The following is a 15,379-nucleotide window of genomic DNA, read 5'->3' as shown; positions in this document are numbered from 1 at the left end:
ATCTGTGGTTGAAGAAAGGCGTTCATCTGACTGTTGATCATACTATCCACAGTATCCCGTGTTCAGTGAGAACAGTACATTATTATATCTATATCAGTCATTGTCAGATTTGTGACTGTCTTTGTTATACAGCTGCATGACTGCACATGCACAGCGCTGTTTATAATTATTTCATTGCTGTACTTAAACCGGCTGTTGGCTGTGTCAACCCGCCCTGATCAGCGGCGGAGAAAATATGTTTGTCAAGTGTCAATACTGTAGGCTATACACGTCTGGAATTCAACATTTACTTAAGGGTGAAAGTACAAAATAACTTCAAACTTCAAACTGGTTTATTGATGTGATCCAATGTAATGTAATGTATTTTATTTTTGTATTTGTATTTGTGCCATAGCCAGGTTATATACTGTATATATAATGGTCCTGGATACCTTGCTGTTTATAAACATGTTATTTTAGTTTGTAAAACACTTATAAAATCATGTTTTAGAAAGGAGCTACATAGGTTGATGTGTTTCTTTATTTTTTGTTCATTTTAGGTTTCAGTCATCTGGATTAAAATGGCAGAAGCGTGTGCTGTTATCATGGAGTCGGCCGTAGCGACGGGCGTTGCAGCGTACAGCCTCGCCCACGTCGTAGAAGGTAGTTGATAGGCATGTCACGATACATCGTATATCGATATATATCGATATTAAATGTCTGAACTGTGAACTGCACTAGTTCATAAAACAGATGAACTTTCCCAACAGGTGCGTGGTACCTCTATCAGTGTCCTGTGCAGCCCTCCATCCCCGTCTACGTCCTGGTTCTGGGGTTCTGCCTGCTGCTGATGCTGGTGCTGGTGCTGATCGCACGGCGCGACTGTGGTTCTGCACGGGTCGGGTTCTACGTTCTGATTGGAGTGGATGCTATGTTCCTCCTATGCTGGTTCATCACTGGTGAGTTTGAAAACAAAACAAAAAAATCAATGTCTTAACTAATTGCACGGTTTTACTAAACCACACCTCAATTTAGCAACTCCCACCGCAAAGGGTTTATTGATGGATGAAAACAGTGCCTTAACCACACACTAATGTAAAGCTTTATATGAAACAGTGCCTTAACCACACACTAATGTAATGCTTTATATGAAACAGTGCCTTAACCACACACTAATGTAATGCTTTATATGAAAACAGTGCCTTAACCACACACTAATGTAATGCTTTATATGAAAACGTGCCTTAACCACACACTAATGTAATGATTTATATGAAACAGTGCCTTAACCACACACTAATGTAATGCTTTATATGAAACAGTGCCTTAACCACACACTAATGTAATGCTTTATATGAAACAGTGCCTTAACCACACACTAATGTAATGCTTTATATGAAACAGTGCCTTAACCACACACTAATGTAATGCTTTATATGAAACAGTGCCTTAACCACACACTAATGTAATGCTTTATATGAAACAGTGCCTTAACCACACACTAATGTAATGCTTTATATGAAACAGTGCCTTAACCACACACTAATGTAAAGCTTTATATGAAACAGTGCCTTAACCACACACTAATGTAATGCTTTATATGAAACAGTGCCTTAACCACACACTAATGTAAAGCTTTATATGAAACAGTGCCTTAACCACACACTAATGTAATGCTTTATATGAAACAGTGCCTTAACCACACACTAATGTAATGCTTTATATGAAAACAGTGCCTTAACCACACACTAATGTAATGCTTTATATGAAAACAGTGCCTTAACCACACACTAATGTAACGCTTTATATGAAACAGTGCCTTAACCACACACTAATGTAATGCTTTATATGAAACAGTGCCTTAACCACACACTAATGTAATGCTTTATATGAAACAGTGCCTTAACCACACACTAATGTAACGCTTTATATGAAACAGTGCCTTAACCACACACTAATGTAATGCTTTATATGAAACAGTGCCTTAACCACACACTAATGTAACGCTTTATATGAAACAGTGCCTTAACCACACACTAATGTAACGCTTTATATGAAACAGTGCCTTAACCACACACTAATGTAACGCTTTATATGAAACAGTGCCTTAACCACACACTAATGTAATGCTTTATATGAAACAGTGCCTTAACCACACACTAATGTAATGCTTTATATGAAACAGTGCCTTAACCACACACTAATGTAATGCTTTATATGAAACAGTGCCTTAACCACACACTAATGTAATGCTTTATATGAAACAGTGCCTTAACCACACACTAATGTAACGCTTTATATGAAACAGTGCCTTAACCACACACTAATGTAATGCTTTATATGAAACAGTGCCTTAACCACACACTAATGTAATGCTTTATATGAAACAGTGCCTTAACCACACACTAATGTAATGCTTTATATGAAACAGTGCCTTAACCCTTTTACTGCTGCCATTTATTGAGAAATTAGGACCTAATTCATGCCAGCATTTTTTTAATTTGAGCTCTTATTTTGAAAAGCCACATTTTGCCTCAACCAGAAGTGAGCTTATCCCTGCCAGCTTTACGTTGCCAAGACAACCTTTGTTTACATGATCGAATCATGCCGGTACATTTTAGCACTCTACAACGTCGGCTCGTGCCGTCAAAGAAACGCTGTTTTGACCAAAAATGCCATCTGGGACAAGGAATAGGAGATACAGGCGATTGAAAGAAACGGATAGAATGGATTCTTATGGCGACGGTGAATTAATATGAACGATCCAGTGCAGTGCTAACAACATTGCTAGCTAACCGGCTAACGTGAGTAGCATTATGGCTTGATCAATCATAAGCACTATAAAAGAGCAATTGCCGAAGGGCTTCGGCAATGGCAGCAAGCGTTAATATCAAATTAATGCTTCAATTGCCGAAGGGCTTCGGCAATGGCAGGAAGACGGTTAACCACACACTAATGTAAAGCTTTATATGAAACAGTGCCTTAACCACACACTAATGTAATGCTTTATATGAAACAGTGCCTTAACCACACACTAATGTAAAGCTTTATATGAAAACGTGCCTTAACCACACACTAATGTAAAGCTTTATATGAAACAGTGCCTTAACCACACACTAATGTTATGCTTTATACATATGAAACAGTGCCTTAACCACACACTAATGTAATGCTTTATACATATGAAACAGTGCCTTAACCACACACTAATGTAATGCTTTATATGAAAACGTGCCTTAACCACACACTAATGTAATGCTTTATATGAAAACAGTGCCTTAACCACACACTAATGTAATGCTTTATACATATGAAACAGTGCCTTAACCACACACTAATGTAATGCTTTATACATATGAAACAGTGCCTTAACCACACACTAATATAATGCTTTATATGAAACAGTGCCTTAACCACACACTAATGTAATGCTTTATATGAAACAGTGCCTTAACCACACACTAATGTAATGCTTTATATGAAAACAGTGCCTTAACCACACACTAATGTAATGCTTTATATGAAAACGTGCCTTAACCACATACTAATGTAATGCTTTATATGAAACAGTGCCTTAACCACACACTAATGTAATGCTTTATATGAAAACGTGCCTTAACCACACACTAATGTAATGCTTTATATGAAACAGTGCCTTAACCACACACTAATGTAATGCTTTATATGCAAACGTGCCTTAACCACACACTAATGTAATGCTTTATATGAAACAGTGCCTTAACCACACACTAATGTAATGCTTTATATGAAAACAGTGCCTTAACCACACACTAATGTAATGCTTTATATGAAACAGTGCCTTAACCACACACTAATGTAATGCTTTATATGAAACAGTGCCTTAACCACATACTAATGTAATGCTTTATATGAAACAGTGCCTTAACCACACACTAATGTAATGCTTTATATGAAACAGTGCCTTAACCACATACTAATGTAATGCTTTATATGAAACAGTGCCTTAACCACACACTAATGTAATGCTTTATATGAAACAGTGCCTTAACCACACACTAATGTAAAGCTTTATATGAAACAGTGCCTTAACCACACACTAATGTAATGCTTTATATGAAACAGTGCCTTAACCACACACTAATGTAATGCTTTATATGAAACAGTGCCTTAACCACACACTAATGTAATGCTTTATGTGAAACAGTGCCTTAACCACACACTAATGTAATGCTTTATGTGAAACAGTGCCTTAACCACACACTAATGTAATGCTTTATATGAAACAGTGCCTTAACTACACACTAATGTAAAGCTTTATATGAAACAGTGCCTTAACCACACACTAATGTAATGCTTTATATGTCACATTAACCACACACTAATGTAATGCTTTATATGAAATAGTGCCTTAACCACACACTAATGTAATGCTTTATATGAAACAGTGCCTTAACCACACACTAATGTAATGCTTTATATGAAACAGTGCCTTAACCACACACTAATGTAATGCTTTATATGAAACAGTGCCTTAACCACACACTAATGTAAAGCTTTATATGAAACAGTGCCTTAACCACACACTAATGTAAAGCTTTATATGAAACAGTGCCTTAACCACACACTAATGTAATGCTTTATATGAAACAGTGCCTTAACCACACACTAATGTAATGCTTTATATGAAACAGTGCCTTAACTACACACTAATGTAATGCTTTATATGAAACAGTGCCTTAACCACACACTAATGTAATGCTTTATATGAAACAGTGCCTTAACCACACACTAATGTAATGCTTTATATGAAACAGTGCCTTAACTACACACTAATGTAATGCTTTATATTAAACAGTGCCTTAACCACACACTAATGTAATGCTTTATATGAAACAGTGCCTTAACCACACACTAATGTAATGCTTTATATGAAACAGTGCCTTAACCACACACTAATGTAATGCTTTATATGAAACAGTGCCTTAACCACACACTAATGTAATGCTTTATATGAAACAGTGCCTTAACTACACACTAATGTAATGCTTTATATGAAACAGTGCCTTAACCACACACTAATGTAATGCTTTATATTTAACAGTGCCTTAACCACACACTAATGTAATGCTTTATATTTAACAGTGCCTTAACCACACACTAATGTAATGCTTTATATAAAACAGTGCCTTAACCACACACTAATGTAATGCTTTATATAAAACAGTGCCTTAACCACACACTAATGTAATGCTTTATATGAAACAGTGCCTTAACCACACACTAATGTAATTCTTTATATGAAACAGTGCCTTAACCACACACTAATGTAATTCTTTATATGAAACAGTGCCTTAACCACACACTAATGTAATGCTTTATATGAAACAGTGCCTTAACCACACACTAATGTAATGCTTTATATGAAAACGTGCCTTAACCACACACTAATGTAATGCTTTATATGAAAACAGTGCCTTAACCACACACTAATGTAATGCTTTATATAAAACAGTGCCTTAACCACACACTAATGTAATGCTTTATATGAAACAGTGCCTTAACCACACACTAATGTAATGCTTTATATGAAACAGTGCCTTAACCACACACTAATGTAATGCTTTATATGAAACAGTGCCTTAACCACACACTAATGTAATGCTTTATATGAAACAGTGCCTTAACCACACACTAATGTAATGCTTTATATGAAACAGTGCCTTAACCACACACTAATGTAATGCTTTATATGAAACAGTGCCTTAACCACACACTAATGTAATGCTTTATATGAAACAGTGCCTTAACCACACACTAATGTAATGCTTTATATGAAACAGTGCCTTAACCACACACTAATGTAATGCTTTATATGAAACAGTGCCTTAACCACACACTAATGTAATGCTTTATATTTAACAGTGCCTTAACCACACACTAATGTAATGCTTTATATTTAACAGTGCCTTAACCACACACTAATGTAATGCTTTATATAAAACAGTGCCTTAACCACACACTAATGTAATGCTTTATATAAAACAGTGCCTTAACCACACACTAATGTAATGCTTTATATGAAACAGTGCCTTAACCACACACTAATGTAATTCTTTATATGAAACAGTGCCTTAACCACACACTAATGTAATTCTTTATATGAAACAGTGCCTTAACCACACACTAATGTAATGCTTTATATGAAACAGTGCCTTAACCACACACTAATGTAATGCTTTATATGAAAACGTGCCTTAACCACACACTAATGTAAAGCTTTATATGAAACAGTGCCTTAACCACACACTAATGTAATGCTTTATATGAAACAGTGCCTTAACCACACACTAATGTAATGCTTTATATGAAAACAGTGCCTTAACCACACACTAATGTAATGCTTTATATGAAACAGTGCCTTAACCACACACTAATGTAATGCTTTATATGAAACAGTGCCTTAACCACACACTAATGTAATGCTTTATATGAAACAGTGCCTTAACCACACACTAATGTAATGCTTTATATGAAACAGTGCCTTAACCACACACTAATGTAATGCTTTATATGAAACAGTGCCTTAACCACACACTAATGTAATGCTTTATATGAAACAGTGCCTTAACCACACACTAATGTAATGCTTTATATGAAAACGTGCCTTAACCACACACTAATGTAATGCTTTATATGAAAACGTGCCTTAACCACACACTAATGTAATGCTTTATATGAAAACATGCCTTAACCACACACTAATGTAATGCTTTATATGAAAACGTGCCTTAACCACACACTAATGTAATGCTTTATATGAAAACATGCCTTAACCACACACTAATGTAATGCTTTATATGAAAACGTGCCTTAACCACACACTAATGTAATGCTTTATATGAAACAGTGCCTTAACCACACACTAATGTAATGCTTTATATGAAACAGTGCCTTAACCACACACTAATGTAATGCTTTATATGAAAACGTGCCTTAACCACACACTAATGTAATGCTTTATATGAAAACATGCCTTAACCACACACTAATGTAATGCTTTATATGAAACAGTGCCTTAACCACACACTAATGCAATGCTTTATATGAAACAGTGCCTTAACCACACACTAATGTAATGCTTTATATGAAAACGTGCCTTAACCACACACTAATGTAATGCTTTATATGAAAACATGCCTTAACCACACACTAATGTAATGCTTTATATGAAAACGTGCCTTAACCACACACTAATGTAATGCTTTATATGAAACAGTGCCTTAACCACACACTAATGTAATGCTTTATATGAAAACAGTGCCTTAACCACACACTAATGTAATGCTTTATATGAAACAGTGCCTTAACCACACACTAATGTAATGCTTTATATGAAACAGTGCCTTAACCACACACTAATGTAATGCTTTATACATATGAAACAGTGCCTTAACCACACACTAATGTAATGCTTTATATGAAAACAGTGCCTTAACCACACACTAATGTAATGCTTTATATGAAAACAGTGCCTTAACCACACACTAATGCAATGCTTTATATGAAACAGTGCGTTAACCACACACTAATGTAATGCTTTATATGAAACAGTGCCTTAACCACACACTAATGTAATGCTTTATATGAAACAGTGCCTTAACCACACACTAATGTAATGCTTTATACATATGAAACAGTGCCTTAACCACACACTAATGTAATGCTTTATATGAAACAGTGCCTTAACCACACACTAATGTAATGCTTTATATGAAACAGTGCCTTAACCACACACTAATGTAATGCTTTATATGAAACAGTGCCTTAACCACACACTAATGTAATGCTTTATATGAAAACAGTGCCTTAACCACACACTAATGTAATGCTTTATATGAAACAGTGCGTTAACCACACACTAATGTAATGCTTTATATGAAACAGTGCCTTAACCACACACTAATGTAATGCTTTATATGAAACAGTGCCTTAACCACACACTAATGTAATGCTTTATATGAAACAGTGCCTTAACCACACACTAATGTAATGCTTTATATGAAACAGTGCCTTAACCACACACTAATGTAATGCTTTATATGAAACAGTGCCTTAACCACACACTAATGTAATGCTTTATATGAAAACAGTGCCTTAACCACACACTAATGTAATGCTTTATATGAAACAGTGCCTTAACCACACACTAATGTAATGCTTTATATGAAAACGTGCCTTAACCACACACTAATGTAATGCTTTATACATATGAAACAGTGCCTTAACCACACACTAATGTAATGCTTTATATGAAAACGTGCCTTAACCACACACTAATGTAATGCTTTATATGAAACAGTGCCTTAACCACACACTAATGTAATGCTTTATATGAAACAGTGCCTTAACCACACACTAATGTAATGCTTTATATGAAAACAGTGCCTTAACCACACACTAATGTAATGCTTTATATGAAAACGTGCCTTAACCACACACTAATGTAATGCTTTATACATATGAAACAGTGCCTTAACCACACACTAATGTAATGCTTTATATGAAACAGTGCCTTAACCACACACTAATGTAATGCTTTATATGAAACAGTGCCTTAACCACACACTAATGTAATGCTTTATATGAAAACGTGCCTTAACCACACACTAATGTAATGCTTTATATGAAACAGTGCCTTAACCACACACTAATGTAATGCTTTATACATATGAAACAGTGCCTTAACCACACACTAATGTAATGCTTTATATGAAACAGTGCCTTAACCACACACTAATGTAATGCTTTATATGAAACAGTGCCTTAACCACACACTAATGTAATGCTTTATATGAAAACGTGCCTTAACCACACACTAATGTAATGCTTTATATGAAACAGTGCCTTAACCACACACTAATGTAATGCTTTATATGAAACAGTGCCTTAACCACACACTAATGTAATGCTTTATATGAAAACGTGCCTTAACCACACACTAATGTAATGCTTTATATGAAAACAGTGCCTTAACCACACACTAATGTAATGCTTTATATGAAACAGTGCCTTAACCACACACTAATGTAATGCTTTATATGAAACAGTGCCTTAACCACACACTAATGTAATGCTTTATATGAAACAGTGCCTTAACCACACACTAATGTAATGCTTTATATGAAACAGTGCCTTAACCACACACTAATGTAATGCTTTATACATATGAAACAGTGCCTTAACCACACACTAATGTAATGCTTTATATGAAAACAGTGCCTTAACCACACACTAATGTAATGCTTTATATGAAAACAGTGCCTTAACCACACACTAATGTAATGCTTTATATGAAAACAGTGCCTTAACCACACACTAATGCAATGCTTTATATGAAACAGTGCCTTAACCACACACTAATGTAATGCTTTATATGAAAACAGTGCCTTAACCACACACTAATGTAATGCTTTATATGAAACAGTGCCTTAACCACACACTAATGAAATGCTTTATATGAAACAGTGCCTTAACCACACACTAATGTAATGCTTTATATGAAAACAGTGCCTTAACCACACACTAATGTAATGCTTTATATGAAACAGTGCCTTAACCACACACTAATGTAATGATTTATATGAAACAGTGCCTTAACCACACACTAATGTAATGCTTTATATGAAACAGTGCCTTAACCACACACTAATGTAATGCTTTATATGAAAACAGTGCCTTAACCACACACTAATGTAATGCTTTATATGAAAACAGTGCCTTAACCACACACTAATGTAATGCTTTATATGAAACCGTGCCTTAACCACACACTAATGTAATGCTTTATATAAAACAGTGCCTTAACCACACACTAATGTAATGCTTTATATGAAAACGTGCCTTAACCACACACTAATGTAATGCTTTATATAAAACAGTGCCTTAACCACACACTAATGTAATGCTTTATATGAAACAGTGCCTTAACCACACACTAATGTAATGCTTTATATGAAACAGTGCCTTAACCACACACTAATGTAATGCTTTATATGAAACAGTGCCTTAACCACACACTAATGTAATGCTTTATATGAAAACGTGCCTTAACCACACACTAATGTAATGCTTTATATGAAACAGTGCCTTAACCACACACTAATGTAAAGCTTTATATGAAACAGTGCCTTAACCACACACTAATGTAAAGCTTTATATGAAACAGTGCCTTAACCACACACTAATGTAATGCTTTATATGAAAACGTGCCTTAACCACACACTAATGTAATGCTTTATATGAAAACGTGCCTTAACCACACACTAATGTAATGCTTTATATGAAACAGTGCCTTAACCACACACTAATGTAATGCTTTATATGAAACAGTGCCTTAACCACACACTAATGTAATGCTTTATATGAAACATGCCTTAACCACACACTAATGTAATGCTTTATATGAAACAGTGCCTTAACCACACACTAATGTAATGCTTTATATGAAAACGTGCCTTAACCACACACTAATGTAATGCTTTATATGAAACAGTGCCTTAACCACACACTAATGTAATGCTTTATATGAAACAGTGCCTTAACCTCACACTAATGTAATGCTTTATATGAAAACAGTGCCTTAACCACACACTAATGTAATGCTTTATATAAAACAGTGCCTTAACCACACACTAATGTAAAGCTTTATATGAAACAGTGCCTTAACCACACACTAATGTAATGCTTTATATGAAACAGTGCCTTAACCACACACTAATGTAATGCTTTATATGAAACAGTGCCTTAACCACACACTAATGTAATGCTTTATATGAAACAGTGCCTTAACCACACACTAATGTAATGCTTTATATGAAACAGTGCCTTAACCACACACTAATGTAATGCTTCATATGTCACAATGCTGTTTTCTTTGTTCCTAGGTCACATGTGGATCTACTCCGCCTATGAGCCCAACTACACTAATTCTACGTCGTCTCAATATTGTCACAAGACCGTCTACCTGTGGGCTTTCGGGAACACCGTTGCGTTGGACGTCATACTGGGTCTCGTGCCGTTATGTGCAGGCTGCTATTGCCTTTGCATTTCATGCAAGAAGGCTCCTCAACGTAGGCCTAGGTGGAGAACGTACAGGTAACCTAGGCCTAGGTGGAGAAGGTAGACGTAAACCTAGGCCTAGGTGGAGAAGGTAAACGTAAACCTAGGCCTAGGCGGAGAAGGAGAAGGTAAACGTAAACCTAGGCCTAGGCGGAGAAGGAGAAGGTAAACGTAAACCTAGGCCTAGGCCTAGGCGGAGAAGGTAAACGTAAACCTAGGCCTAGGCCTAAAACTGATAAATGGTGATTCATAATTCGATCTACGATTATTTGCAGGGTTACATCTGCCGATACAGATTCTGACTGGTATTCTGATATTATACAGATTGGGCTGCAATGGAGGCAAGCCTATAGGCCTATATACTGTACTATCATTGTTTTACATTGCTATGCTCTACTGTCTTGTTTTATATTGCTATAGAGCGGCGCACTCCCTCCCCCTTTCAGAACAACGAACGGCCCAGGAAATGAAAACCCAATGCATTCTCCCATAGGCAGTTTTATTTCATTTATTTAAAGACCTTTTAAGCGTCGTACGAAGCCAACTCTTGTCGTGACAAATCAGGGACTGCGCTGCTCTATACTGTACTATCATTGTTATCACTGTACTATCAGCTTTGGCTGTTGTAATGATGCTATACAATTTTTGATTTGATTTGATTTGATACTATAGGGGCTTGGCTCAAAGCCTGTTTGTTAATAAAGTATTCAATCAATCAATAAATACTCTTTTCACAACTGAATGACTACTGAATGAGATGAGTGCACAAATGTATTGTTCCAGACTAAAGATACTAGAAACCTTAGATTTATATTGAACTCATTGATGAATTCTTTCATCTTTTAATTTAAATTATTTTTTTTGCTGGTGAAAACCTTTCAAATAATATGTATTTTTTTTAGACCGTTCCGATAATGATATCGGCCGATTCTGATTATGCTACCGATTTGTGTCCCTAATTTGTATTAGGTTTTAGGATTTAGGGTTTAAGGTTTTAGGGTTTAGGGATTAAGGTTTTAGGGTTTAAGGTTTTAGGGTTTAGGGTTTTAGGGTTTAGGGTTTTAGGGTTTAGGGTTTAAGGTTTAAGGTTTTAGGGTTTTAGGGTTTTAGGGTTTAAGGTTTTAGGGTTTAGGGTTTAAGGTTTTAGGGTTTAAGGTTTTAGGGTTTAGGGTTTAAGGTTTTAGGGTTTAAGGTTTTAGGGTTTAGGGTTTAGGGTTTAAGGTTTTAGGGTTTAGGGTTTAGGGTTTAAGGTTTTAGGGTTTAGGGTTTAGGGTTTTAGGGTTTAGGGTTTAAGGTTTTAGGGTTTAGGGTTTAAGGTTTTAGGGTTTAAGGTTTTAGGGTTTAGGGTTTTAGGGTTTAAGGTTTTAGGGTTTAGGGTTTAGGGTTTAAGGTTTTAGGGTTTAGGGTTTAAGGGTTTAGGGTTTAGGGTTTAAGGTTTTAGGGTTTAGGGTTTAAGGTTTTAGGGTTTAGGGTTTAAGGTTTTAGGGTTTAAGGTTTTAGGGTTTAAGGTTTTAGGGTTTAAGGTTTAAGGTTTAAGGTTTAGGGTTTAAGGTTTTAGGGTTTTAGGGTTTAAGGTTTTAGGGTTTAAGGTTTTATGGTTTAGGGTTTAGGGTTTAGGGTTTAAGGTTTTAGGGTTTAGGGTTTTAGGGATGTGCCGATGAGACATTTTGGCCGGTATCTGATATAATGAATTGCTGTTAGGGCCGATAACCGATATTACCGATGTCGATATGATCTCATTCTGTATTGAAAAATTATAATAATTTTGTCCATTCTGAAAAATACATGTAACAGGATATCTGCAAGTCAGATTTAACTTAAACACCTTTATATTTAATATTGTGAGCTTGTAGATCTGTTCAAGCTGTTATTTTGGGCTTGTTTATCTGTAGACAAAGACATCGGACCGATTCATTAATTGGTCTCATTGATTAATCGAACCGATTCCGATTAATCTAAAAACCACTAAAAATCAGCCGATACCGATTGTGTTTGCAGATTAATCTCCCATCACTAATTTGTATACATTAATTAATTTAATTGAATATCTAATTAACATTAAATATCTAAAACCACATATTTCACACAAAGACCCCCAGGAAAGTGTTCTAGATCTTCTAAACATCATTAACCTATACGTTTTTGCAAAAAGTTTCATTCATGCTGCAAACTTTAGTTTGATCTTTTGAGAGAGAGAGAGAGAGAGAGAGAGAGAGAGAGAGAGAGAGAGAGAGAGAGAGAGAGAGAGAGAGAGAGAGAGAGAGAGAGAGAGAGAGAGAGAGAGACAGAGAGAGAGAGAGAGAGACAGAGAGACAGAGAGACAGAGAGAGACAGAGAGAGAGAGAGAGAGAGAGAGAGAGAGAGAGAGAGTTCTTTGCTGTTATGTTTTGTTGGTCCAATTAAGAAGACCAAGGACCACAGCAGTGGAAAGGAGGGAAAAAAGTCCTTGACATTTTAGAAAGAAGAAGAAGAAGAGCATGTACTTTCCTTTGAGCTTCTACATAAATAAATAAATAAATAGTAGGTCTATATAAGGTCATCTCAGACTCTCCTTCCTCTGTAGGTCACATTAACATAATTTACATTATCATCACTGGCACTACAAGCAGTATACTGACCCTCCCTGTGTGTGTGTGTGTGTGTGTGTGTGTGTGTGTGTGTGTGTGTGTGTGTGTGTGTGTGTGTGTGTGTGTGTGTGTGTGTGTGCGTGCGTGCGTGTCTGTTTGTTAACTCATGAACTGCCACTTCCAGAGTTTCTTTTACTATAATACTTCCCACAGAATATTTAGTCCTGTGACGATGTATAAACACACCAAATATAATACTGTGGGTCGTATAGGTCATAGGACCAGGCTTTGGGGAGTCATATTAATACTGTGGGTCGTATAGGTCATAGGACCAGGCTTTGGGGGAGTCATATTAATACTGTGGGTCGTATAGGTCATAGGACCAGGCTTTGGGGGAGTCATATTAATACTGTGGGTCGTATAGGACATAGGACCAGGCTTTGGGGGAGTCATATTAATACTGTGGGTCGTATAGGTCATAGGACCAGGCTTTGGGGGAGTCATATTAATACTGTGGGTCGTATAGGTCATAGGACCAGGCTTTGGGGGAGTCATATTAATACTGTGGGTTGTATAGGACATAGGACCAGGCTTTGGGGGAGTCATATTAATACTGTGGTTCGTATAGGACATAGGACCAGGCTTTGGGGGAGTCATATTAATACTGTGGGTCGTATAGGTCATAGGACCAGGCTTTGGGGGAGTCATATTAATACTGTAGGTCGTATAGGACATAGGACCAGGCTTTGGGGGAGTCATATTAATACTGTAGGTTGTATAGGACATAGGACCAGGCTTTGGGGGAGTCATATTAATACTGTGGGTTGTATAGGTCATAGGACCAGGCTTTGGGGGAGTCATATTAATACTGTGGGTCGTATAGGTCATAGGACCAGCTGCTTTGGGGGAGTCATATTAATACTGTAGGTCGTATAGGACATAGGACCAGGCTTTGGGGGAGTCATATTAATACTGTAGGTCGTATAGGTCTTAGGACCAGGCTTTGGGGGAGTCATATTAATACTGTAGGTCGTATAGGACATAGGACCAGGCTTTGGGGGAGTCATATTAATACTGTGGGTTGTATAGGTCATAGGACCAGGCTTTGGGGGAGTCATATTAATACTGTAGGTCGTATAGGTCATAGGACCAGGCTTTGGGGGAGTCATATTAATACTGTGGGTCGTATAGGACATAGGACCAGGCTTTGGGGGAGTCATATTAATACTGTGGGTCGTATAGGTCATAGGACCAGGCTTTGGGGGAGTCATATTAATACTGTAGGTCGTATAGGTCATAGGACCAGGCTTTGGGGGAGTCATATTAATACTGTGGGTCGTATAGGTCATAGGACCAGGCTTTGGGGGAGTCATATTAATACTGTGGGTCGTATAGGTCATAGGACCAGGCTTTGGGGGAGTCATATAATGCCTTTCATAGGTCAACATCTCTGTGTGTGTTTAATCTGTGCGGGCGTGTGCAGCATAACCTGGGAGTGAAATGGAGGGAGCGGAGATGATGGCGTTGTTGTTGGAGTCATGAGTGCACGGCTGTGCGCGGCTGTGCGCGGCTGTGCGCGGCTGTGCGCGGCTGTACAGCGGCTGTGCGCGGCTGTGCGCGGCTGTGCGCGGCTGTACAGCGGCTGTGCGCGGCTGTGCACTCATCCCTGCGTTGCTCCCACATGTTGCTGCGTCATGAAGTCAAGTAACTGATGTGGGGGGGGGGGGGGGGAG

At 37.1% G+C, this 15,379-nt stretch overlaps 1 protein-coding gene across 1 annotated transcript; it reads left to right on the top strand.

Moving 5' to 3' along the window:
* Positions 1–544: 544 nt before the first annotated feature.
* On the top strand, positions 545–11,119 carry LOC310856091 (transmembrane protein 272-like; the record flags this gene model as incomplete). The annotated part of the gene is made up of 3 exons (XM_083761308.1): positions 545–642; positions 750–938; positions 10,905–11,119. The coding sequence occupies exons 1-3, from the start codon at positions 561–563 to the stop codon at positions 11,117–11,119; spliced, it is 486 nt and encodes a 161-aa protein (XP_083617434.1). The 5' UTR covers positions 545–560.
* Positions 11,120–15,379: the final 4,260 nt, after the last annotated feature.

Source organism: Protomyctophum parallelum (assembly GCF_964188405.1).
Source record: "Protomyctophum parallelum genome assembly, chromosome: 1".
NCBI lineage: Eukaryota > Metazoa > Chordata > Actinopteri > Myctophiformes > Myctophidae > Protomyctophum > Protomyctophum parallelum.
This window is presented reverse-complemented; position numbering and strand designations above follow the sequence as displayed.